Below are 24,394 nucleotides of genomic sequence, written 5' to 3'. Positions count from 1 at the left end.
TACTAGGAAACGCAATGGCAGGCGGCACACATTATACGGCTGGCTTAAACAGCTCCGCTGTTAAACAAGTTTTGCTATTTTACTTGCCACAACCATGAGCTAATTATGAGGCACGCCGTTGTGGGGAGCTCCAATATAGACAATCTGGCGATCTTTACCGTGCACCTTGGGCACTCTAAATGGGACGGTGTCTTTTTTTTTTTTTTGCATTTTGACCTCGTCAGATTGTGGCCGCCACAGCCGCGATTGAACCCGCGGCCTAGAGCTCGGCAGTGCATTTCTATAGGCCCTGCGCCGCCATGGAGGGTAAAAAAAAACATCGCTACGCGTGTGCATTATTTGGTACGCTGCTATACTTACATCCGCAGAGGGTGGTCGTGCAACAGAAAGTTGCACGACCAGCGAGAACAACAATCCTTGCGTGCAACAAAACATATGCATGCTCTTTTGTCTCAAATGTCAGTGAAAAAAGTTCATCGCGGCTCCTATTCATCAGCACTCATTTGCTAAAATACATCCCCTGCATGACAGTGTTCACTTTTATACGTACAGGTTCACGTTCCTGCAACCCTTGAAAACATTCTTACTTCGCTGCACATGCAACCGAAAGAGAGAAAACAATATTTTCTAGAGTTTCTGTGCTCTTTATTTCAGTTCAAACTCAGCCTGAAATGTTGTTGGAAGCGGAGCATTTCCGCAGGCGGAGCTACGCTCGCTGTCACGTGAATTTTGTGCCGGTTGTGCAGGGAATGTCACAGATAGAAAACAAAGGTGAAGTAGAAGGCGATGTAGCCGATGAAAAATTTGGCAGTAGCGGGAAGTCCCCTAACTCCCCAGCTCTGCAAAAGGGCGAAGAGGCTTGCCTTAGGGACAACGCCCTGCATCAAGGCTTGCCAAGAGGCTGCCACACTGTTGGGCTTGATTCCTTTCTTGCCGAAACCCAGCTTCTTAATCATCCAGCTCACGAATGACACAGCTAAGAATGCCATCACTGCAGATAATGAGAGAAAAGGCAGGGCATCAACAAGGTCAGCATTCTCACATTGAAACTGTGTGAAGGTATAAAATAAGAGGGGCCGCTCATAATGCACCAAATCAAACTCTAGCGCTAGGTGGTCTTTCAAGAAACCTCGCAATGTAGGTTTTATGCAAATAGATGATTTATTTGGGGACAAAACTTGGAATCAAAGGCACTCACAATATTTTTTTGAAAATCAGGAGGTTCGTACATGGCTTAAATAAAAATCGCAGGCTGAATCCGTGATCTGGACGCTAGAGATTTGCCAGGCACTGTCGCGTGTTTAATGATGACGGCCACTTTGAGAAAGCGTCATGTTTCTGCAAATAATAATGTACCTTGATACAATCCTGTAGGTGTGTAAGATTTTTAATGATAGCCTCGACAGAGCCGTATGAACATATACGGAAAGCGTTGGATATATATATATATATATATATATATATATATATATATATATGTATATATATATATATAATATCCGTGTACTATATACAAAAAGCCGTGTACTTAAATCGCAACAGCGATTTAAGTACACGGCTTTTTGATACCTCATTTGCACAGTAAAAATATAATTCAACAGCTTGTTTAACCAAATGCTGCCAATTAAAATTTTCAAATTGGCTCCTCATGCATGGAGTCAGCCAGCTCTATATTCATTGGAATATTTTTAGAAAGGATAACAAAATAAATTTTCTTAATATTTGTGAGTGAAATAAGTTACCAGACTTGTACGCAAATGATGACGGTAAGTATAATGATTTGTAGACAATTACATTTTGGCAGTGTTGTAATTAACAGATTACCTTTGGATACCTAACAGACTACAATACTCACTGTATTTAAAGTACTTTTTTTCACTAACCAATAACATGTAAGAAATTCCTTCATTTACTAGACAAGTTGTAAATGTAATGTAACCTAATTGTAATGTAATGTACTGTGGTGATGCAGCATAGAAGCCTAGAATTTGGCAGCAACTGCAATAAAACACCTACGGTCGTGCCACGCAACTGCCTCAAGAATGCGTATGTTCAGGCAGGTGAACTCGGGCGCTCAATCATCATCAGCCTATTTTTTTATGTCCACTGCAGGATTAAGCCCTCTCCCAGCGATCGCCAATTACCTATGTCTTGCGCTGGCAGATGCTAACTTGCTCTTGCAAAATTCCTAATTTCATCACTCCGCCTAATTTTCTGCCATCCTCGGCTGTGTTTCCCCTCTCTTGGCGCCCATTTTATAACTCCAATGATCCACCCTACGCATCTGCCCAGCTCCATTTCTCAATATCTGTTTCTGAATCTCACCGCTCCCGCAGAAGTGAGCTGCCAAATCGAACCGGCACTTTTATGACTCCACAGCGATAGTTTCTTCGGATGCTGATGCCAGTAAATCATCCCCGGTCAATTTTTTCGGCTTTTCATTTGCCCAACAAGGAGCACCCTGTCCGAACACCAGCCACAGGGAAGCGCTGCACTTCGCAGAAGACCAAGATGCAAGAATCAGGGCATTAAGTTACCACAATGTTGTGCGTGAAATGTTCCTGAGTTACAACACCGGTGCTTTAGTTCAGCATGCACATTCAGTGAGTTGTGTTCATACAGATCTCTTCATAAGGAAACGACGATGGTTGACCAATTGTAATCTTGAAAAGCAATTATCAAGGAAGCTGTAAGCACGTGAAAGGCTGCGGATTAGGCAATCAAAGATCCGGGCCTTCTGGTTCAATTTATTGTATTTCTGCAGTGTTAATAACATTTGGAAAACAAGTTACGCAGAAGTAACAGATTAATTTTTAGTGAATCCACAATTACTTTCGCGGGACAATAAGGGTACAGTATTGAATGTAGTAATTTTATTTTAGCTACATTAAATGTAATTTGCTATATTTTAGTGACCCCCGGCCAGCGTCACTGCGTTGGTATTGACAAAATATGGGAGGTTCTGGTTAAGCAAACTCTAGGATCACATATCTCGTGATAAATCACGATTCGGTTGTGCGTTTTCGAGTGCGCAACCAGTTATGTGTTTTCGAGCGCGAAATTTTTACTGTACACTGCAGTTATTAAACCATTACATTTCTCCGGGATAGCTCGTGTTCCCGATTGATAAAGCTTGTAAAAACCATGTAGATGCTATGACGTATGTACTGTCCACCACAAATGTTTATGGACCACGGGATCTCAGAAAACGTTCAATTCCCGAGCAGCCTTTAGCAGTAGCCAGTTAAACTGTAAACAACAGTGTTATCATATGCCAGTCGAGGCCCGAAATGCAAATACCCGGCTGCGTTGTGAGGCTCCGGAGATATTCAGATTTTTCTCATATTTCATTGTATGCGCTAGTGTGCTTCCTCTTTGACTAACGTGGCGAAGACGCTCAATATAGTCAATAATGATAACATATAAATCACTATAGCAATATTCGCTATAGCAGACCCACCATAGTGACAGGCTTCACTGGCATCCATCGCCACAGCAGTGGAAGCGCTCTGATTTTTTGTAGAGGCTAGAGACTCAGGGCAATGCAAGAAGGCGCTAGCTATGCTGGGGTGAGCGTCTTTTGACCAACTTTAACCGCCCTCCCCCCGTTTCGCTTAAAAGTGTCAGAACCACTTCATACAAAGAATAACATAGTCATTATTTTTATTACAAACATTTGCAAGTTTTTGTCTAATTAAAAAGGCATTCGTTTAGGTTTCACTTGTAACAAAAATTAGCGTAGCTTTCACTGGAGGCACAAGGCTAAAGAGACAGCGGAGCTGATGGGCAACTAGGTAGTCCTGGCTTTAGGGCTAGGCTAAGCACTACCAAGTCATTTCCAGCATTTTACAGAATTTATTGATTATTGATCGATTAGCCATTGATTGGCTATCGCAAGGTCTTGGCTACGTATTTGGGCTATGCTAAGCACTACTAAGCCATTCCAGCATTTTCAGGAATATATTGATGATTGATCGATTAGCTATTGATTGGCTATCGATGCTTGACTAAGCTTAAATGCTTACTAGACTTAGCCAGGTTCAGCTTCGCTAGTTCACAGGGGTATGTGCCATTGCGCTTGGACCCTTTATGCACTACTGTCAAGATCGGCCCACTTTTTTTGCGGACGAGTAACAGACTAACGGACGGCTTAAACAGCTCCGCTGTTAAAACACCTCGTTTTTTCGATTTCAAGCGCCTTCTATTTTCACCACAACAACGCCCTGCGCGCGCAACTCACCGCCGCTATTGTTACAATTCTAAAACTGTGAATGCTCCTCCGAACCCAAGGGTAACCAACGTAACATGGCTTGGGGGCCCAACGTCAGTATCGAATCCTAAAACCATCTAATCTCTGTATCTACGTTGTACAGTCAGTTACTTTTGCCTCGGGCTCCAATCTTAAAACTCTAATCTACGTTATAGAGTTACTTTTGCTTGGTGCTGCAGCTGTCTCTCCGAATAGCTCGGGCGCAGGACAGCACTACCATATTTACTACGTTTATAGACGTACAAGCTCCAGGTTTTGTTTTCTGCGCAATTAGTGACAAAACAAATGATGCTTAAACATCCTAAGTCGCACAAATATACGTCATCTAGAGCATAACTCCTTTATTAAAGCAAATCTTTCTCATTTTTTATGCCTACTTTAATTACATTAGGCAGGCACAAAATAAAAAGTATCGCAATTTCGCGGGAATGCCAGGAAACTTGCGCGATGATGATAGCGTTCCGTACGTACGTACATGGGCAGATTTTCGCTGGAGCTAGGCAGAGTACCCTTCCGTGTTAAAGAATATTGTTAACCCACCTTTTGCGCTTGCGCAAGGCAAGCAACGTTGCTGTCAATTTTCCTATTAAAATACATACATAACGCAGAAATTCTCTCTTGAGAGCCGCTGGCATGATTGGAAGAGAAGTCGTTGAATTTTAGAGAGAGAGAGTTCAATTCTAGCAAGTGTAGCAAGCCGAATTTTGGTTAAGGACACTCAAATCTTTTACTCAAATACTAATTATTTCTAAAATCAGACGAATAGCATGAAGCACGAAGTTTAGAAATCCATAACTTTACACCGAAATCAGATATCAGTTTTTTAAACGCATCGGTTAGAGCATCTCAAGTGAACAAATTTGGTTTCTATCAGTTTACGCAAAAGTAACGGAAATGTCCTGCTCACAAATCAGTGGTATATCTCATACGCCACTTTTGTCTGCGTAAATTGTACTAATATGTCGCTTCTACAGAATTGGATGGTCTTCTTCCGAGTTATAGGTTGACAACTTGGTTGTTGAATATTTTTGCTTTCAAGTTTTGCAATACTCAGTATTATCGCAATAAAAAATACGAACAAAATCAAAATCAGGTTTCTGAGGCTACTATATTCTAACTGATTTTTTGAAATTCAACAGACTAAATGCGAAACAGTGCTGTAGATTGTGAGAAAAATGACTGCTCCGTTATTAGGTATATATATATATATATATATATATATAATATAAGATCCGTGCCACAGCTTCCTTTTAAACATGTGTCGTGTATTCTCATATATCTACGTTTCCAAAGCGTAACTTTTCTTGCCTCTATTCTCAAGTTTCATGAGTCGCTCGTTATGTGTCGTTCCGAGTGAGTTGTGCATATAACGCGAAATTTTGATCCATAACGTAGAGCCAGTGGGCGCAAACTTGCACTTGTATGTGCCAAAGTATGTGCCACCTAGTCCTTCGAATTGTGTTATAAAGCGCGAAATTTTCAAGATCCATGTAGTGTGACCAAGCGCACCTCTCTTTCGCACGATAGGATAATAAATCGCGACATAACAGCTTCACACATATGGCCTGCTCATAGGTACATCTGCGAAGGAAAAAGACGGCTTAATGGCAAAGCGAATGATATGCAACAGTTTCTTTGATTTTCTTATATATCGTATATCTGTAATATTTCATTATTGGGGCTATTCAGAACGTGCTTCTGGGTATCTGGTCGTTCTTCAACAGTCTGCAAGAAAGGTTATGTTCCACTATGACAAAAGCGGTACAGCATATCACTGAATGTATTTAGATATATATCGTTAATTACTCCACTCGCCACAAATATTTCCTCAACAAGCATCGTACATCGCCTTCACCCGCCGGGGAGGCATAGTAGCTTAAGCGTTGCGTTGTTAAGCCCGACGGCGTGGATCAAATCCCGGACGCAGCGGATGCATTTCGTTGCAGGCGAAATGCAAAAAAAGAAGAAAATTCGCCTGCCATTCCCCTACCGGGAACAGCGGGGCACGTGAAACTTCTCGCACCCTGAAAATTGGGTGTCGCGTTCCCTGGCCTCGGGGTTCGCTGCCCTTCGGTATAGACTGGCTTTTAACGTGCAATCCGCTGCCTGTCGCTGTAACCGAGCCTGGGCTTGGGCTGCCTTGAACGCCGGATCCACACGGCGAGCGCGAGTCTGTTCCCGGCGTTTTCCGTCGAAAGCGGCCTGTTCCGCCACCGATCGAACAACGCACGGCCTTCACATGTTTGCCGAGCGTGCACTTAAACGGAGACCCGACGCAACGCTCTCGAAGTCATTTCCCTCCCGTGCCCTTCCCCCGGCGCGCGCCAGCTCCAGATTGGGTGCTTCCGTCACGTGTTACGGGCGCGCGCCTCACGTGTTTCACCAGCGGTCTATTCTTAGCCTTTCCCGCCGTTTTCCATCACTTGAGCGAGATGGTTTTTTCGTGGTCACACCTACAACGGCACCGACACTTGTGAGGCAATACAAGCTTATTCGCTTGAAAACGCCCTTTTACCGTGCATTGGACGCACGTTAGAGAGCTCCAGGGGGTCAAAACAAATCCCGAGCCACCCCCCCCCCCCCCCCCCCCCCCCCCCACTACAGCGTTCCATAGAATCGTATCGTGGTTCTGGCACGTAAAACCTCAAAATGTTAGCTAACATCGCCTTCATCCTCGTGAGTGACACGGCTACATCAACCACTACACTGTTTATTCGTGTGATTTGGTGTTTTAATTTCGGCATAGCTTGTTATTGGTCTAGCGCATGAACTTCGAATTTCCATGAAATTATTGTTGGGGCATTTCAAGAAGGTAAACAAAGATTACATGACATTAAACATTGAACCGGATAAAATTAGCACAATTGAGCGGATCTCATTAAGTTGTGTCGCCTTTAAAAAAGTTGTCGCAGTTTCACCTGAAAGGCGAAGCATCAATTGCGATAGCAAATTTGTAGAGAGCTATACGGAGTAATGATAGTAGCTTTATCAGCTGTATAAACTTGGACATGCAGCAGCACCGGCAACACGCAGAACTGTTGTCGACGCCGTCGGCGTTTTGCCCGCGTTCGCACAGGATGCGTGCGGCGTTGGTGCCTGTTGCCGGAGCCTCTGATATAAATAGGCACTTGGTGCCGCAGCTAAACGTCGCCTCCCTTCCCTCCCCCCCCCCCCCCCCCCCCCCATGGTCTTTCGCGCGTCGGAAGAAGGCGCGTTTGTTTTACATATATGGTGATTGTAAAGGAGGAAAGAGACGCCTACTTCTGCAGCCCTTAAGGGAGCACGGCGCAGAACGCGCGTTAGTTCTCCGCCGTGTGTTCACTCCCCGTGGTAAGTGGTTCTTGAGGGAAAGGGAAAGGTTGGCGCTATCTTCTGCAGCCCTTGAGGGAGCACGGCTCAGCCCGTGAAAGCGCGCGTCCCTCGCGCCCTTTCCCTCGCACATACAGCGTTCGGCGGCGCGCGGCGTTGGCGCTGAGCCGTGCTCCCTCAAGGGCTGCAGAAGATAGCGCCAACCTTTCCCTTTCCCTCAAGAACCACTTATCATCGCGGCGACGATTTCATCTGGATTGACAGCTGCCCCCACCGCAGAGGCCTCCTGTCCCCATCGCCACGCAGCTGCCTGGGATTTCGAAGAGGCGCTCACCCGCTTGCGCCCTGCAGCAGACGGCCGCCTGCCTCCTGGACGAGACCCTCGGAGACCACCTCCTGGTGTACGTCGACGGTTCGGTGGTACCGGACACCGGCTCTGCCACGGCGGCCTGCACGGCACCAGCCCTGCAGAAGAGCAGGCAGTGTCGACTACCCAGACACGCCAGCTCGACTGCAGCGGAGGTGGCAGGCCTCCACCTGGCCGTCGACCTACTCTCTGAGGAGCTTCCTGGGGTACCAGCGGCCATCCTCTGCGACTCCAGGGCAGCCCTCCTCGGCCTGCAGAGGCCAGAAAGCGCCAGCCTTGGAGTCGCACTGCTGTCTACCCGGCTGACAGCGCTGCAGGACGCAGGCCACCCGGTGTCCCTGCACTGGATCCCCGCCCACGTAGGGATCCCGGGCAACGAGGCAGCCGACACCCTGGCGAAGGACGCCCACCACACCACTGTGCCCCTCAGTCGGGCCGTGACGGAGGGCGACTTCACAGGACTGAGGCTGCGGCGACACCTGGCGACCCACCACCCAGACAAACGGGTGGCACTGGGATGCCCCCCACGACCACTCCCCCAGCGAGGCCTGGCTCGCAGGGAGACCTCGCTCCTTCTCCGGCTCCGCATCGGCTGCAGCTGGACGGCAGCACGCAGCTACCGACTGGGACGAGCGACGTCCCCGGCCTGCAGCTCCTGCGGGGAGCCGGAGACGATCGAACATCTCCTGCTGGCCTGCCCGGCGTACCTCCAGCAGCGGGGCCCACTCCTGCAGGAGTTCCGCCGCCTGGGCCTCCCCTGTGGCAAGGAGGAAGATCTCCTCTTCCCCGGCCGACACCACCTTTCTGCACTTCGAGGCGTCGTGGAGTTCCTTGACTCGTCAGGGCTCTCCGCACGCCTCTAAGGACATTTCTACAAGCGGGAAGGCCTCACGGCCTCCCACTCCACCCCGGGCCTGACCGGCCTGGCACAACACCCCTGCAGACTCTGCAGCACACCAAGGCCTTCCATCTCGGCCTGATACGTGCCGCCTATGCCTGCCGGTTTTGCTTCGCCCAGCCATGGCGTCTCCACTCTATCCCTTCTTTCGCTCCCACTTACCCCTCCCCGTTGGCGCTGAGCCGTGCTCCCTCAAGGGCTGCAGAAGATAGCGCCAACATTTCCCTTTCCCTCAAGAACCACTTACCATCTGGATTGACGTCTTACGGAACCTCACGGCGACGGCGACGCCGACGGCAGAAATCTGCTTTGGAGTGTCCATATAATTGCTATCGCAATAATATTCGGTTCATGAAAACTTCGCTTCAGATCGATTTGTACATCACTCTTAATCTTGTTCCACGTAGGTTCCAGGTAAAACAATGCTTTAGATAATTTAACCATAACGGGCAGGAATTTTATATCGATCCGCGTTGATTCGCGAGTTTAATCCGAAACAGTAGCTGTCTTTTCTTTTATTGTTTGCTTAGTTAAGTGGAACGAGTCATACTTAACCGAAACCAGTGATTTGTTCCGGTTACCAAATTTCGTGTTTTGTGATTTGTTCCATTTACGACTGTGAAGCAACGCCGTATCTGGATCTCATGTTCCAGCTATATAATTTATGCGCATCTGTGTAGCCTTTAACCGAGCACCTTCTCTACCTATTTCCTTCCCATGAACGCTTTCTTAGAATACGGAACAATATCAGTACTGCAACGGGGCAGAGCACGCCAAAGGCTGGACTGGCGCTGGCAAAGCACCACCGTGTCGCCCTGCGGCGCATTTCCTCAAGAAGAAAGAGCAAGTCCGTGCGCTCTAACCGACAAACTTTCACTGGCGGAGCGTTATGGCGGTTACGGAGTACGGTGACAAGTGCTTCACTAGTTCCACACAAACTGTGACATTGAACGCTAGAAGCCAGCCATTTTCTGTGCCGGTAAATGTGCAATAGTGGTGCGTCTTCAAAGTTTTGCTCAAGCTTGTAGGTATGTTCCGGAAGTTTTGGGACTATCGTTAACAAGTTTACCTTCGACGCTTCGGACGTTTCATCCGGCGGTCACTTCACAGAGGTGAGTGTTTATACTGCTTCTAATAAGCGACAAGGCGGAGAACAAATCGGGAGCTCTTGCATGCTTTCCGCCATCCTCCTCGCTGGCTTTCAGCTCGGTCTTTGCTGCGTGGCTTGAAATTTTCTGCTCCCGCCGAGGGATGGAGAGAGTTTGGGCGCGCAGTAGCAGGCCGCATGAATACGCAAGGATCTCTCATGAGCACAATTTCTGCGCCATGTAGCGCTTTTATACGGTAGATTCTGCCGAGCAATCTCGAACTATACTTGATCGAACGCTCGTGGCGGGAGGGCCGCTGTGCCAGCTAGAACGGCGTAGCTCTAAGCTCGGTTCACTGAGAGGATTGCTGTGTAAAACACTGCCTTGTACGGGAGTTTTAATGAATGAAATCATTCGCTTCCATGGATGACCCACGTAAGCGAGATAGTACAATTCACGATAACGAGGTTGTCCTCGGCAATCTTTCCAGTGTACAGCCAACTAGTACGAAGCGTGCAGAGACACTTTCACTTACTATTTTTTTAGTGTCCGTGTCAATGTAGTGCTGGGTGTGGTAATTTGATGCGTTGTTCGGCGTCCTCGTTGGGTGCGGTGCCGTTTAGTGTAACGGTTGGTGCAATCTGCTCAAAATGCGCTCGCATTAATTTATTCGAGGAAAACGCCTAGCATCAATTCTTCTGGCAAGCCATTTCCGAAACATTGAAGTTATATCTATATGTAAAGCCTCAAGTGTTCTTTGTGAACATGTTATTGTCCAGCACTGTTAACTTAATAACGAACTTACTGTGATGGTGCCCACTAGAAGTTTCAAAGTTTTTCCCTCCATGGAATCTGAGGTGGACAATGCGCTCTATAGATCGCGTACTGTGCCACTGCAGCAAACGCACTACTTGGACATCGCGCCGGGCGAAAACAAAACACCGGTGTCCTTGCTCTTTGACGAACGCGCCGAAGAAGCTAAAAAAATTATGGGGTTTTACGTGCCAAAACCACGATCTGAATATGAGGCACGCCATAGTGGGGGACTCCGGAAATTTGGACCACCTGGGGTTCTTTAACGTGCACCTAAATCTAAGTACATGGACGGCTCAATATAATCAATAATGATAATATATAAATTCACTATAGGAATATCCACAACAGCAGGCCGGCCATAGTCACAGCTTCGCTGACTTCCATCTTCACAATAGTGGAAGGGCTCTGGATTTTGTTGTTGTTATTTGTGTGGATTGTCACGTGTGACGGAGTATATTTATTATTTAAAGAGGTAAATATATGACCTGAAACGTTTAGAAAGGGCTCAATACAGCGTGCTTGTTTATATTAATGTGGAAATGCTATAAAACTGCCGTAGGATAAGGATGTACATTGAGGTGCACTAAATAAACTTTTCTTTGGACCCACATGATACCAGCAAGCTTCTTCCAGGACCATGCGTTATCATGAAACCTGGAGCAGGAAGAATTGTAGGCAAGCCACAGAAAGTTCACCTTGTACCTGGATGTTCCGCTGAGCATGCACTAATCCTATGCTTGACAATCTATTTCATACTAGATGTCTCGTATCCGCATGCGTTTGGATAGAGCTTAGGGTTGCTGCGAACCATATTAGTAAGGAGTGGCACATTTCAGCTACCTCTCAAAAACAAGCCAGAAGGCTAGCCGGCCTGAAAACTGAATATACAGCTAGCTGACTGCTTTTTTTGTGATGATGCCTCAGACAAGGTGCTTTTTTTCTATTTTTGCTTGGGTGATATGAATACTTAGCCAGTGCACACTGCTCACCTGTATTGAGAATTGACAACTTTGCAAATGTGCTTAACTTGTAAATTATCAAACTGAATATTGCATGCCAATACTTGTTTTACTTTTTATTTATTCTGCTTTTTCCTGTTTATCGGAAGTGTATTGATGTTCTTGCCGCACAGACTTCTATCGAACTGTGTACTATGGTTTATTATTTGAGTGTGGAGGCTGGCCTTGTATTACGTATATAGACTGTATTTGTTTGCACCTAACCATGCTGCAGGAAGTGTTCTGCGGAATAAAGTGCTTAAAAGATTTTTCCATCCTTCTTTACTTACTTAGTACTGCTAGCCAGAATAGCAGGCTTTGTTAGCAGTACTATCCCTCGGTGAGTATATAGCATTTCATAGCGTTGAGTGCCTTCAGAAATAGTCTTCAGCTTTCATATCATGCCCACGTAAAGCATTGGCATCAGCTATTGTGATTGTAAGCTCACATAGATTGTGTAGCATTGCGATGTGTTTTAATATGGGATAATGTAGGCATGCTCTACACCAAATCCTAAGAATGACACTGGAATGCAAATGTCTTTACTGCGGCTCTTCTCAAAACTTTACAAATGATTTCATTGATGCTATGGAACGCTCACTGATACCATGGCTGTTTCCAGATGCACATAAAAATTTATGTTGCCATTTTTAAGCCCAATGAATATATGGGTGACTTAATGATGGGTCATCTCGTGGTGTCAGCTTATGCAGACCACGGTTGACGTCGCCATTATATCTGGTATAACTAAACTGATATGCCATATCAGACAAGTCAGCATTGATGTTTCTTATACACTCGTTGTATACCTGAACCGACAATCTCAAGATAATTTTCAGTATAATAGGATAAGAACATTGATTATAAAACAGTTGTTGCTTTACTGCAATGCTGCCAAGATATGTTTTTGTGGAACACACAGGTAAAATTACAGAAAATGTATACGAAACGTTGTTCCAAAGAGTATGTGGAACAGTGCTACGTGCATGACTAGATAAAATCACTGGAACTATGATCCAGCTAGTAAATAAATGGGACGCTGCTGCGTATACAACAAAGTAGAAATACCCGCACCACTGTTCTGCATATTTTAGATTTCATCTGGGGCGCAGGTTACGCTTAAGTAAGCGGAACTTTTTTGCAAAGAAGTTCCTATTACTAGCTGGAACTTATGTGGAACCAGATTAAGAGTGTAGGTGTCTATTTGTCTGTACATATTTGCATCTCGATATATTTGTTTGTTGTATGTTGTCAATATTTACATTTAAAGCATGTAATACCCTCCCGCCAAACCCGGTACGCTTGAAAAATCAAAGCCTCGTTTGGTCACAGCTATGCGTACAACATTGATAAAAATAGGTTTAATAATTTACTGGTCATTCTTTTCTTGCACTAACCGTAGTCAACTACAACATAACATATAACAAAATAGTATATCTTACGAATCGCCATTCCGAAAACATATGTCAAATCCGGCGGATCACTGAAAAAAAAAAGAGAGAAGGTTGTGTCATGTTAGCAAAGCAAAACATTTCCCTCATTTTCAAGAACTTGAGTATTGCATGCATTTTTTAGGTGGTACTAAATGTGTCTGATGTTGACTGTCACTCCGCCAAGACCACCGCATGATCCTGATGGTCCGGCAAGGATCAAACGCGGCTTTAAAAGCTCCGCTGAAAAGTAAAATTTCTTTATTTTAAAGTTGCCTCTTTTATTATTCTCAAGCAACTAGCAGTTACCTGATGAATCTTTCTGCACGTGACGAAATTTCAAGGTTTCTGCAGTTCTATACAGCCGGTAATAGTCCTGAGGACCAGCCCCATCCGTGCGAAAGAGGCCAATGGGTTTTGCGGTTGATGGCGACGATATTTGAGCTGACGTGAGCTCTCGCTTTCCAGTCAGAGATTGGTATTGGTTGGTCTATTTTTGTATACTGCCTCTCATCTGCATTTTCCACGTAACAAATTGGCAGAAGTAGCTTTCTTTGGGCTCGTCACTGAGCTACTCAGCGGACGCTACCTCAACTGTTCTGTAATTGCTGCAGTTGCAGGATCATTTTCCATGGTGGGGGCGACACTTTCCACCGCGGCATCCATTGCACCGCTTCCCGCAATCCTCACGTCTTCCCTGGCGTTCAAGGTGATGACAAGGCTGGGATAAACCTGCACGAGAGCATCAACACCAACAACAGGTGGCTCTTATCCTGTTCGCAAATGTAATCTTGAAAGGGGCCCTAAAACCACTTTTTATCGAAGCGGAGAAAGGCATTTGAAGTGAAATAGGCTATTTCATAAACACTTTTCCGCAAAAAAGTACTTCAATGCGTTCAGCAGAAGCGGAGTAAATGGCAATCAAACACGGCCTCCACTGTGTTCCGGATCCTTCTTCAATGCCTTGCACTGCGAAGGCTACGGCAGTCTGGGGCGTGGCCACAACGCTCCGCCTTCTAAATGTCGCCGTGGCGCGCAGTTCAAATTTCATTTTGGATGTTAATGTAGGCTCCACGACTTCCGATTTCGGTGCCTACGATGCGCTAAACGTAAGCCAAAGGCGGTAGCCTTCAGCGATCCGCAGTGCGCTTAGCCAGTGGACTCGTGGCGGCACCCCGCGGCGGCCGCGTTATCTACGCTGCGTAGCCGACCGCAGCTACCAATAGCTGCCGCGTATGGGAATCCGCTTTATTACAAAATAAAGCATCCAGAAGAGAGTGAGGAACATGGCTTCTGTTTGAAAAGAGAGCGTTTAAGAGAAAGATGACTTCGCGCTCCGCTTGCCAGCTCCACACACCACGTATGACAGCCAAACGTGGCTGAGATGTTCACAGCAGCGTACGCTAACGGCCGACTCTCTCATTTTACCAAGCCCGAGGGGTGGTTCAGGGCCCCTTTAATCTAAACGTGCCGCACCTCAAGTCTGCTTCAAACCACACAAAGATTACCTCATTGGTTGGGAAACTGAATCAAAAGTTATATAACTTGTTCAGTGACCGCAATGGCTACTGGCACGCTGCGCGCGAATGCTTATTTGTTTATTTGTTATGCTTTTAAGGCCTAGTAGGCACAACAGAAAAGAGTGGTGAAAATATACAATATTTGCAGTACAGAACAAGAGCGGAAAAATTAAACTATAAGGCACTTTGAACTGCAATTTTGAAGTTAGTGGTGTCAGAAATCGAGACTGTGGAGGCGGGAAGGCGGTTCCATTCATTTGTGGTTCTTCGCAAAAAGGAATAATGATACAAATTAGTTCGACAAGATGGCACTTCAATTTTGTGTTGATGGTCAATACGAGATGATATGTAACTGGGTGTGGTGAAAAGGTTCTCGTCTCTGTCTATGAAAAAGACAGAGACGAGATTACTTGCGACGTAATGAGAAGTCAGGCAGATCTAGTGTTCTTTTCATGGACGTGACGCTAGAATGACGTGAATAATTTGAGAAAATAAAACGGGCGGCGCGGTTCTGAATGCTTTAAAGGGAAATGACGAGATTGGTATGAGCAGGGTCCCATATGGCACAAGCATATTCTAATTTCGGGCGGACGAGTGTTTTATATAGAGTAAGCTTTAGTGAGGTGGGTGCTGATGCAAAGTTTCGTCTCAAATAGCCTAAGGTTCGGTTAGCATTGTTAGTGACATATTCAACATGCATGTTCCATGAAAGGTTGTTAATGATATACATGCCTAAGATACTTATATGAGTTAACAACCGACAGGGCAGTACCATTAAAAGAGTATGGGAATATATCAGAAAGGGGAGAGCTAAAGGAGAGGTGCATACTTTAGCATTTAGTTGTGTTAAGCTGCATTCGCCATTTGATGTACCAGTTGGATACACTATCCAGGTCGTCCTGTAGCTTACGGGAATCACTAAGGTTAATTGTCTTGCGATAGATGACACAATCGTCCGCGAACAGTCTAATGGTTGAATGAGAGATACAGTCAGGAAGGTCATTAATGTAGATGAGAAAAATCAGGGGACCGAGTACCGAACCTTGTGGTACACCGGATGTTACGGAACAAGGTCTGGATGTAAATTCGTTAGCGGTGACATACTGGGTCCTGTTACAGAGGAAATCCTTTAGCCATGCAAATACCTTGGGGTCAATATTAAGAAGGGAAAGTTTGAAAATCAGTAAATCGTGAGAAACAGAACCGAAAGCTCGCTAGAATTCTAGAAATACGCAGTCGCTGTTGAATTTCTGGTCCGCATTATTAAACAAATCGTTCGTAAAAGAAAGCAGTTGCGTATCACAGGGGAAGAATTTTCGTAACTCATGCCGTGCGTTCCTAAAGAAAGCGTTGGTCTCGAGAAAACTAATAAGATGTGAATAAATTATATGCTCTAACATTTTGGCTCAAATTACATGCGGCCGCATGCGCATGTAATTTGAGCCTGACGTCACACATAATAAAGACATATTGATATGACACGCACACCACTCTGACAATGTTGCCGACATGATGAAAGACATCGCTGCTGATCTTATCGAAGAATGGCAGCGCTTGGCACTGGCAGAAAGCCGACATATCCTTCAGCAGTTCGCCTATATACATAGTAAACGGCGACGTCTATTTGTGGCAGCGTTCCCCGGCTTTACACCATCTGCACTTTGCAACACTACGCGACAAGATTATGGCTTTATAACACAAGTCCTGCCTCGAGGGGTGCCGCCACCTGAGGCTAACGCTTTCCGGAATACCAAGTAGCGTCTATTGAAGCCTCTGGTTTAACGTACCGTATGCTTAACTTTCTGAGCTTTACAGCGAAGCTGTCTATGGCTGGGACCCGCGATATCTTCGTCGCGAAATGTCGACAAAAAAAAAAAGGCGATCAAGTTTGCACTCGGTCGTGCAAAGCGTAGGCACAGCGAAAGTGTCAATCCTCAAGTCTTACTGGCTGCTACTGCTAGGTATTAACTTGGTTGCTGCTAGGTCTTAACTTGGTTTAACTTAATTGCGCATCTAGCGAGGGTATTCTCGAGGGATCATTATTGAACGTACTTTCCCCTTCGCGACATTCCGCGTCACTAGCGCTGGACGCGTCGGCGCCTACGAGCGACAGCGTTCCTGGCATGCCACAAACGCAGGCAGGCCGGCAGGAGCCGTGTCTGTGTCGGGCGAAGCGAGCGCGCACCTGAGCCGGCGGTTACTAGGCAACGCGACGTGACATCATCGCTACTGCTTCAGCGCATGCGAGGCTAGGCAACGCGGGCTGCGTCGGCAGCAGCTCTGCGCGTGGCCTCGTTGGTGCTGCTACAATTTCTTTCTCTCTTTATCTCGCTCACATTTTCTCTTTCCCTGTCCCCAACACCTGCAGCTCCTGCGGGGAGCCGGAGACGATCGAACATCTCCTGCTGGCCTGCCCGGCGTACCTCCAGCAGCGGGGCCCACTCCTGCAGGAGTTCCGCCGCCTGGGCCTCCCCTCTGGCAAGGAGGAAGATCTCCTCTTCCCCGGCCGACACCACCTTTCTGCACTTCGAGGCGTCGTGGAGTTCCTTGACTCGTCAGGGCTCTCCGCACGCCTCTAAGGACATTTCTACAAGCGGGAAGGCCTCACGGCCTCCCACCCCACCCCGGGCCTGACCGGCCTGGCACAACACCCCTGCAGACTCTGCAGCACACCAAGGCCTTCCATCTCGGCCTGATACGTGCCGCCTATGCCTGCCGGTTTTGCTTCGCCCAGCCATGGCGACTCCACTCTATCCCTTCTTTCGCTCCCACTTACCCCTCCCCGTTGGCGCTGAGCCGTGCTCCCTCAAGGGCTGCAGAAGATAGCGCCAACCTTTCCCTTTCCCTCAAGAACCACTTATCATCATCATCCCTGTCCCCAACATTGGAGGCGCCGCGTGCATGCTCTCCTTCCCTCTCCTTAACGTCCCATGTCAAGCCAACATGTGCACGGCACGACACCTCGCACGACACGGCACGGCACCACGACAGGGCACCTCGCGGAGCGGCGTGGGCGAGGCCCACGCCACTCTGCGAGGTGGTTGCTAGGCACCGCAGTGACGTCATAGCTCGGCGAGGTTTTGCGAAGGAGGCGCCACTTTTTACGGTTAGCTAGAACAGCGTCGGTGTTCAAAAATTAGGCCAGTTCCACACTTGCGAAATCTGATGAAACAGCGGAGCTCTGCAAGCGTGGGTGTATCGCGCCTTCGGAGAGCGAGTACCCGGGTTAAAGTACGCCCTCGCCAGAAAGTTTATATTGTTTCTTTTTCTTTCTCTCTCTCTCTCTTTATTTCTCGCTGTCTTTCTTTCCCTCTCTTTCTCTTTCCTTTCTATCTCTCTTCCTCTCCCTCTGTGTGTCTCTCTCTCATTTTCTCTTTCTCTCGCCCAGAGCAAGTTGTGTCACAATCGTCGGTACAATGCTGATCTTTCAGTCCCCATCCTCCTGTGCAGCGCGGTTGAGGTGTCCTCTATTGAGAGACAGCTATCGCGCTGCACTTTAACCCAATCTTTCTCCCTTTCCAACTATAATCTCTTCTCTTCGTTACAATGCAACTATATGGTTCCCATAAATGCATCTTCGTGAAGTGTGGGTGTATAGCGCAGTGGTGATGACGCTCTCCTTCGGACCGTTGGTACCCGGGTTCGAATCCCACCTCGCCAAGAAAGTTCATTTTGTTTTATTTATTTCTTTACTTTCAAGGCCCTTTCTAACTTCATCGCTAGTTATAGAAGGAGCATTTGTATCCTGTTCATCACTACTTAGAATGAAAGTAGCTTGGCTGCTCTGGGTAACTGTACAGGTCAGTATAGAAATTCTTCCGCTGCTTTTACTATGTCATCGAAATTGCTGATGATATTACCCTGCTTGTCTTTCAGTGCATACATTTTGGCTTGTCCCTATGCCAAGTTTTCTTCTCACTGATCTCATGCTGCGTTTATATTTTACTGCTTCCTCAATCTTTTCCACGTTATAATTTCGGGTATCCCTTATTTTCTTCTTGTTGATCAGTTTCGACAGTTCAGCGAATTCTATCTGATCTCTCGAGTTTGACACTTTCATGTTTTGCCGTTTCTTTATTAGGCCCTTTGTTACTTGGGAGAGCTTACCTACTGGTTGCCTTGGTGCCTTACCTCCCACTTCAATTTCTGCTTCTGAGATCAGCCTAGTTACGGTTTCATTCATTACCTCTATGTTGCCTTTATCTTCCTGTTCTAAAGCTGCATATTTGTTTGCGAGCACCAGCCTGAATTGGTCTGCTTTTACCCTTACTGCGTCTAGGTTGGCCTGTTTCTTCTTGACTAATTTTGTACCTTATCTCTTCAAATTAAGAGAAATCCGTCTGCCCGGTGGCCGGCGGCTGTTCGCCGTCGATCAAGATGGGCTAGATATGTTCGCCGGCGGTCAACTGCTCGCTGGAAGCGGCGAATGAAGTCTGTCAGCTCGGACCACTCAGGGAGTGGCCGCGTCCGACTTCCTGCCGCCACATTTGAATCGGCTAACAAGCCAAAGAGGGTAGAGCAAACATGGCGACAAAAGCTGCGCACATCGCGTACAGTGATCGACTGATTACAGTTGTCCAGGCACGACCAATATGGTTCAGTTGCAGAATAATGGTTCAGTTGCAGATACAAAACTATTTTTTCACTGCATTTTACTGGGAATAGAATCACGCCGTTTCTAGCAACACTGAAATCGTTGCGGTGGCGGCCGCCTGTTTTTCGCCGCATGTGCGTGCATCCATGGCGGCGACACGCTGGCGTTGCACCGCGCTGGTGCAGGCCGCGCGAAGTTCGCCGTGAAAGTTCGCTCCATGTGGGCCGGGCTTTAGTGCGTCACGCGCTCTAGTCGCCATAACTGTCAGCCTATTAACAAGAATTGTTAATAGGCAGCCTTATTGCGTTCTGGATACTATAATTTAGCGTTGTCCGGGCGGCAATAGTGCACGAGATAACTCATTTCAGGCACACAATATCTACCGGTTAATCCATAATTTCAGAGGAACTGTGGCCTCAGCTACTTGAGTTTTCAAGTAGTGCTATTCATAACAAAGTGTCAGTTCCTCCATTAACGCATGGTTCAATAATTCTTTCTGTTTGAAAGGCTCTGACTGGTATAGTTAAAGACACTGCATAGTCTCCTGTTATTTCAGGTGGCGAGGTAAGACATGGAAGTTCTACATTACAATGTTTACGATCGTATAATTTAACAGAATGTTAAAGAATAAACAAAAATGTCCCAGTTTCACCCGAAAGGCGTAGCATCAATTGCGATAGCTAATTAGCGGAGAGCTATACGGAGTAAGGTTAGTAGTTTTATCAGCTGTATAAACATGAACATGTAGCAGAACCAGCAACGCGCAGAACTGTGTCGACGCCGTCGGCGTTTTGCCCGCGTTCGCACCGACGGCACGCGGCGTTGGTGACTGTTGCCGGTGCCTCTGGCGGCGGCTTCGGAGGTCTTCGACGAGATCAGAAAGGGGCACTCATCGAGCAGCATCGGAAGTCTTTACCATATTCTCGTCTCGTAACCTTTTTATATAAATACGCATTTGGTGCCGCAGCTAAACGTCGCCTCCCCTTCCTCTCTCCCGTCGCCCCACGGCCTTTCGCGCGACGGAAGAAGTCGCCCTTGCTCTCGGCCGTGCGCTTCGCTCCCCATGAAAGCTCGCGTCCCTCGCGCGCTTTCACTCGCACATACAGCATACGGCGCGCGGCAACGATTTCTTCGACGTAGGACTTTATACGGAACCTCACGGCGACGCCGACGCCGAAAGCAGAAATCCGCTTGAAGTGTCCACATAATTGTTATCGCAATAAAAACATACACCTTTCCAAAATTCACTCGAACTTAACACTTTCGGTCAAAAACAACAATTTTCATTCAGGTTTATTAGTTCGTAAAGTTCTTGGCGTTTTGCACAACCAGTGCACAACGACCGCCTATCACATGACTAAGCATCCTACTATGCTAGTACTGACCAGTAAAGCACTGCTCAGGTAGACATCCGACCACGAGCCACTGCACGCTCCAGACGGCCACGGCAAGGGCTTCGTAGACGGGTGGTTGGTCTTGAGGCGCTTCCTGGTTGCCTTGGTGGAGTCGGCCGCTGTTTGAACGAATTGTTGACTGGAATTAAATACAGCCTTCATGCGTCATAGCGAAGTGCTCCAAAGAATATAAGTGAGGAAGTACAGGCCAGTTGGTGCAATATTGAAAAGAATAACATAACGCAATAAAAAGGACGGAGCCCAAGGTGAAACAACATGATAGCTAATTTGCAGCTAAACATAAGTGGGAGGAAATCCTTCCTTTCTTTAGTTGATGGGTGGAATCGAACCCGTGTCATAGATATTGAGACAATCGTCAATGAATATACGTTCGGACACGCGCCCCCGTGGACTTCGTGGCAGCGCCGTTAAAGAGCCCTGCGTGGCCAGAGGAATGTGCAACAGAGGAGTCCAACTGAATGCATGCCTCACATATGACGCGCTCCAGCGGTGGCGATACTGTGTGTCGCTACATTGCTCCAATGCTATTAACATTAACGTCACCATTTATTGTCAGATGGGTGTTACAAGAACTTTCTTATACTGCAATTTTTTACATTTCACAGGCATGTCGAGAACTGTGTCGTCGTTGCTCAACAGGACCTCAACGTATTAGAGCACTGCACCGGGTCCGTTTTTACGTTGGGCTGCCCGCCCCAGCCCGACCAAAAGCTTTAGTGGCGAGACCCGGGCCCGACCCGGGCCCTGAAATAATCTACGTTACTCGCCCTGCCCGGCCCGCCTACCCCCTTACCTTAGGCCCGATCCTGGCTCAAAACCGACCCGGACCGGGCCCGAGACCGAAAAAGATTACCGAGCCGCATTAAAAAAATAAGATAAAGAGAGAATGAAAGGAATTTATTCTTAAGGCATAAATACACGTCATATGCGATTATATGAACACCACTTCAGTGGTCTGAACGCAAATACCAGCGCGCGAAAGTAGTACGAATAACCCTGCCGAGCAGTATCGCCAGCAGTTTCCAACGGCGCGACCTTTATGCGTCCCAATCCACTTCTATCACAGCGCCGCCACAGTATTTTTCCACGTCGGGCGCCTCACTGCAAAGCATGCGTCGCCCCAGCCGCTCGTCCCACTCAAGCGTATTCTAGTCAACTATAGCCGAAGCGCAGCGACGACCGGTCAGGAGCGCAGTGCATGGATGGAGTAAATGGAGAAAGAAAGCTTCTCGTTCCTCCATGGTGCAGCGCAATGCGCTGCTGCTAGGCGGCCGGTTGAGAACATGCGTACAATCATCGATGGACGCAGTGCCATATTTCAGCCGCCTGACGAATTATTTTATCTTACCAGTCATCGTTCGCCTTTGAAGAATCAGCAAGTCGCGAACGCGCTTGCACCGTGCTGAAAGCATTGATTACATTGATTTAGGTAAGGAATACAGTGGCATCCTTTGGTTTGAGGCGACTTCGGTCTTTCTGGACTTTTACATTCTGTTCAAACAGCGCAAAATCTGACGAAAGAAGAAATGGGAAGTACACAGGAGTAGCACTGCTAGCTTCCAGCTGCGCCTGGGTAACACGTTTTTCAGAGCCAAGACGCGCGAGGATAACTCGCTGCAAGTTACATGCACAACACCAGAAAGTCCGAGCCCGGCCCGGGCTCGGGCCGAAAAGCACATGCCGAGCCCGAGCTCGGCCCGAGCCCATGAAAAAACTGCCCTACCCGTCCCGGACCACAGGCTGGGCCGAGCCCGGGCTTTTGGGTAAGCCGGAGCCCGTGCAGTTCTCTACAACGCATTCCTCGACGCTTTTGCCGATTTCGTATCGTGACGCACTGTTATAATGGAAACGCGGTCATAACTGACGCCTGTTCAGTTCGAAACGTCGGTTCTTGGTTGCTCGTCACTGAAAGAAGTCATTCGTTTGTTCGGTGCCTGCGGCCGTTAGGCCTGTCGGGCTAGGCTTCACGCCGGCCGCCTTTCTGTGACGCCCTTCTAAATCTATGCCATTAAAAGTGGTTAATACTTCCTTTCAGAGTCAGTTTTGTGCTCTTTGATGGGTATTCGATGCGCCAGGCTACAACGAAACCTACGCCAGCCTCCGCCTCCTAACTTACTGCAGCCATATTTGAACCGTAGCAGTATCTGTTCTTCACCGTGACCGTGACAGAGGGCATAATTGAGGCTGCTGTGTACAAGCAAGATTGCGTAAAATGAGTGGAATTGCACTTACCGGTCGACCCGTCGGAGCCGAGGCGCTTACGCGCTGGCCGCGAGATGATGATGTTGTATGTGGCACATACCCATGATGCTAAAGGGCGCACCTGATCTTTCGTTTAAAATGGTAATGATGATTGCAGCCACAAATGCTACACATCTCCTAACAATAGTAAGCTTAGAATTTGTGTTGATTGGCTTCGTAAGATTTGGCTAATAATAATCGGGCAACTCGCTTTCCTTTCTTCTCGTATATATATATATATATATATATATATATATATATATATATATATATATATATATATATATATATATATATACGAGAAGACCTGCACTAAGACCTGGTCGTGCCAGACAAAGAAAAGGGAAATAATTTAAAAGAAAACGTAAGAAAAAGCAATGTCGAAATAAGAATACGGTGCTAGGGTACCGACCGTGGGGCATGTTATTTTATTTTTGTAGGTAGATTACTCTTTATTGTTTGTTTATTTAGTTTATGTATAGGCCCTCTCAAAATCTTTGTTAGCAGTCAGTTGCCAAATGCTTCGTTTTGATTGTTCACCTTTGATTACGTTGTTGGGTGTATGTTTCAATCCATCCAGTGTGGTCAATCCCCTCCTGGGTACGAGCCATGTTTTGAGGCAACAAGAACAACGTTGACAGCTCACTCACTCACTCACTGCTGGGTGTCTCTGTTGCTTCACCCGTGACATTACTGGTGGAGGCTGTTGGGTAATTGCACCTTCACTCCCAAATTTTCGCCGTCAGTCCTAGCACCTTACAGAGAGCCACAGCTCCTACAGCAAGAAGCAGCCGCCGTCTTCAAGGACTACCACCCGATTTCGGTCCCTAGTGATCGACACGGGAAATAACGATGTCAACTGTAGTGTTATCAGTTAGAAGGGCACGGTACTAAAGCCATAGCCTGAGCGCCTGAGGAGCCCGTAATAAGACGGCCGGTCGACACTGAACCCAAACAACAACTGTCTTTATTCTGCTTAGCACAAACGCTTCACAGCTAGGAGGGGGCGCCACTCCCTAACACAATAGTAGCGACCTCTACATTATTGAGAACTAAAAACCAGGCAAGCCAAACCTACGATGCCCAGTCTTCTCTCCCGCATGTTTTTGATGCACCCCAAACACCCAGACCATTCCACGGAGACAATTTTGAGGCCGTTGAAGACTGGCTGGACCACTTCGATTGGGCTGCCAGCATCAATGAGTGGGATGATGTTCGCAAGCAGCGGAGAGTTTACCTCGCGTTGGAATACTCTGCGAAGACATGGTACGAGAACCATGAGGGTTCCTTTGCGACATGGGAAGAGTTTAGCCGACAGTTCCGCGATGCGTACCGAAAAATACCGTAGCAGTGTACTGCAGCTAAACAAGCCATCTCTTCTAGGAACCAGCGGCCGAACGAGAGCGCCTCGATGTTTGTCGAGAACATGCTTCGTCTTTTCAGGCGTG

The 24,394-nt window shown here is 47.2% G+C and overlaps 1 protein-coding gene across 1 annotated transcript; it reads right to left on the bottom strand.

The window, feature by feature from the left end:
- Positions 1-649: 649 nt before the first annotated feature.
- Positions 650-22,975, bottom strand: LOC125946153 (uncharacterized). Its single transcript, XM_049668650.1, has 5 exons — positions 22,938-22,975; positions 20,676-20,803; positions 13,766-13,908; positions 13,189-13,229; positions 650-991 (listed from the first exon to the last, which is right to left on the bottom strand). Exons 3-5 carry the CDS (start codon positions 13,840-13,842, stop codon positions 753-755), a joined length of 357 nt encoding a protein of 118 aa, XP_049524607.1. The 5' UTR covers positions 13,843-13,908; positions 20,676-20,803; positions 22,938-22,975; the 3' UTR covers positions 650-752.
- Positions 22,976-24,394: the final 1,419 nt, after the last annotated feature.

This window comes from Dermacentor silvarum, chromosome 6, assembly GCF_013339745.2.
Source record: "Dermacentor silvarum isolate Dsil-2018 chromosome 6, BIME_Dsil_1.4, whole genome shotgun sequence".
In the NCBI taxonomy this organism is placed as follows: Eukaryota; Metazoa; Arthropoda; class Arachnida; order Ixodida; family Ixodidae; genus Dermacentor; species Dermacentor silvarum.
The sequence above is the reverse complement of the archived record's forward strand: the minus strand, read 5'-3'. Positions and strand labels throughout refer to the sequence as shown.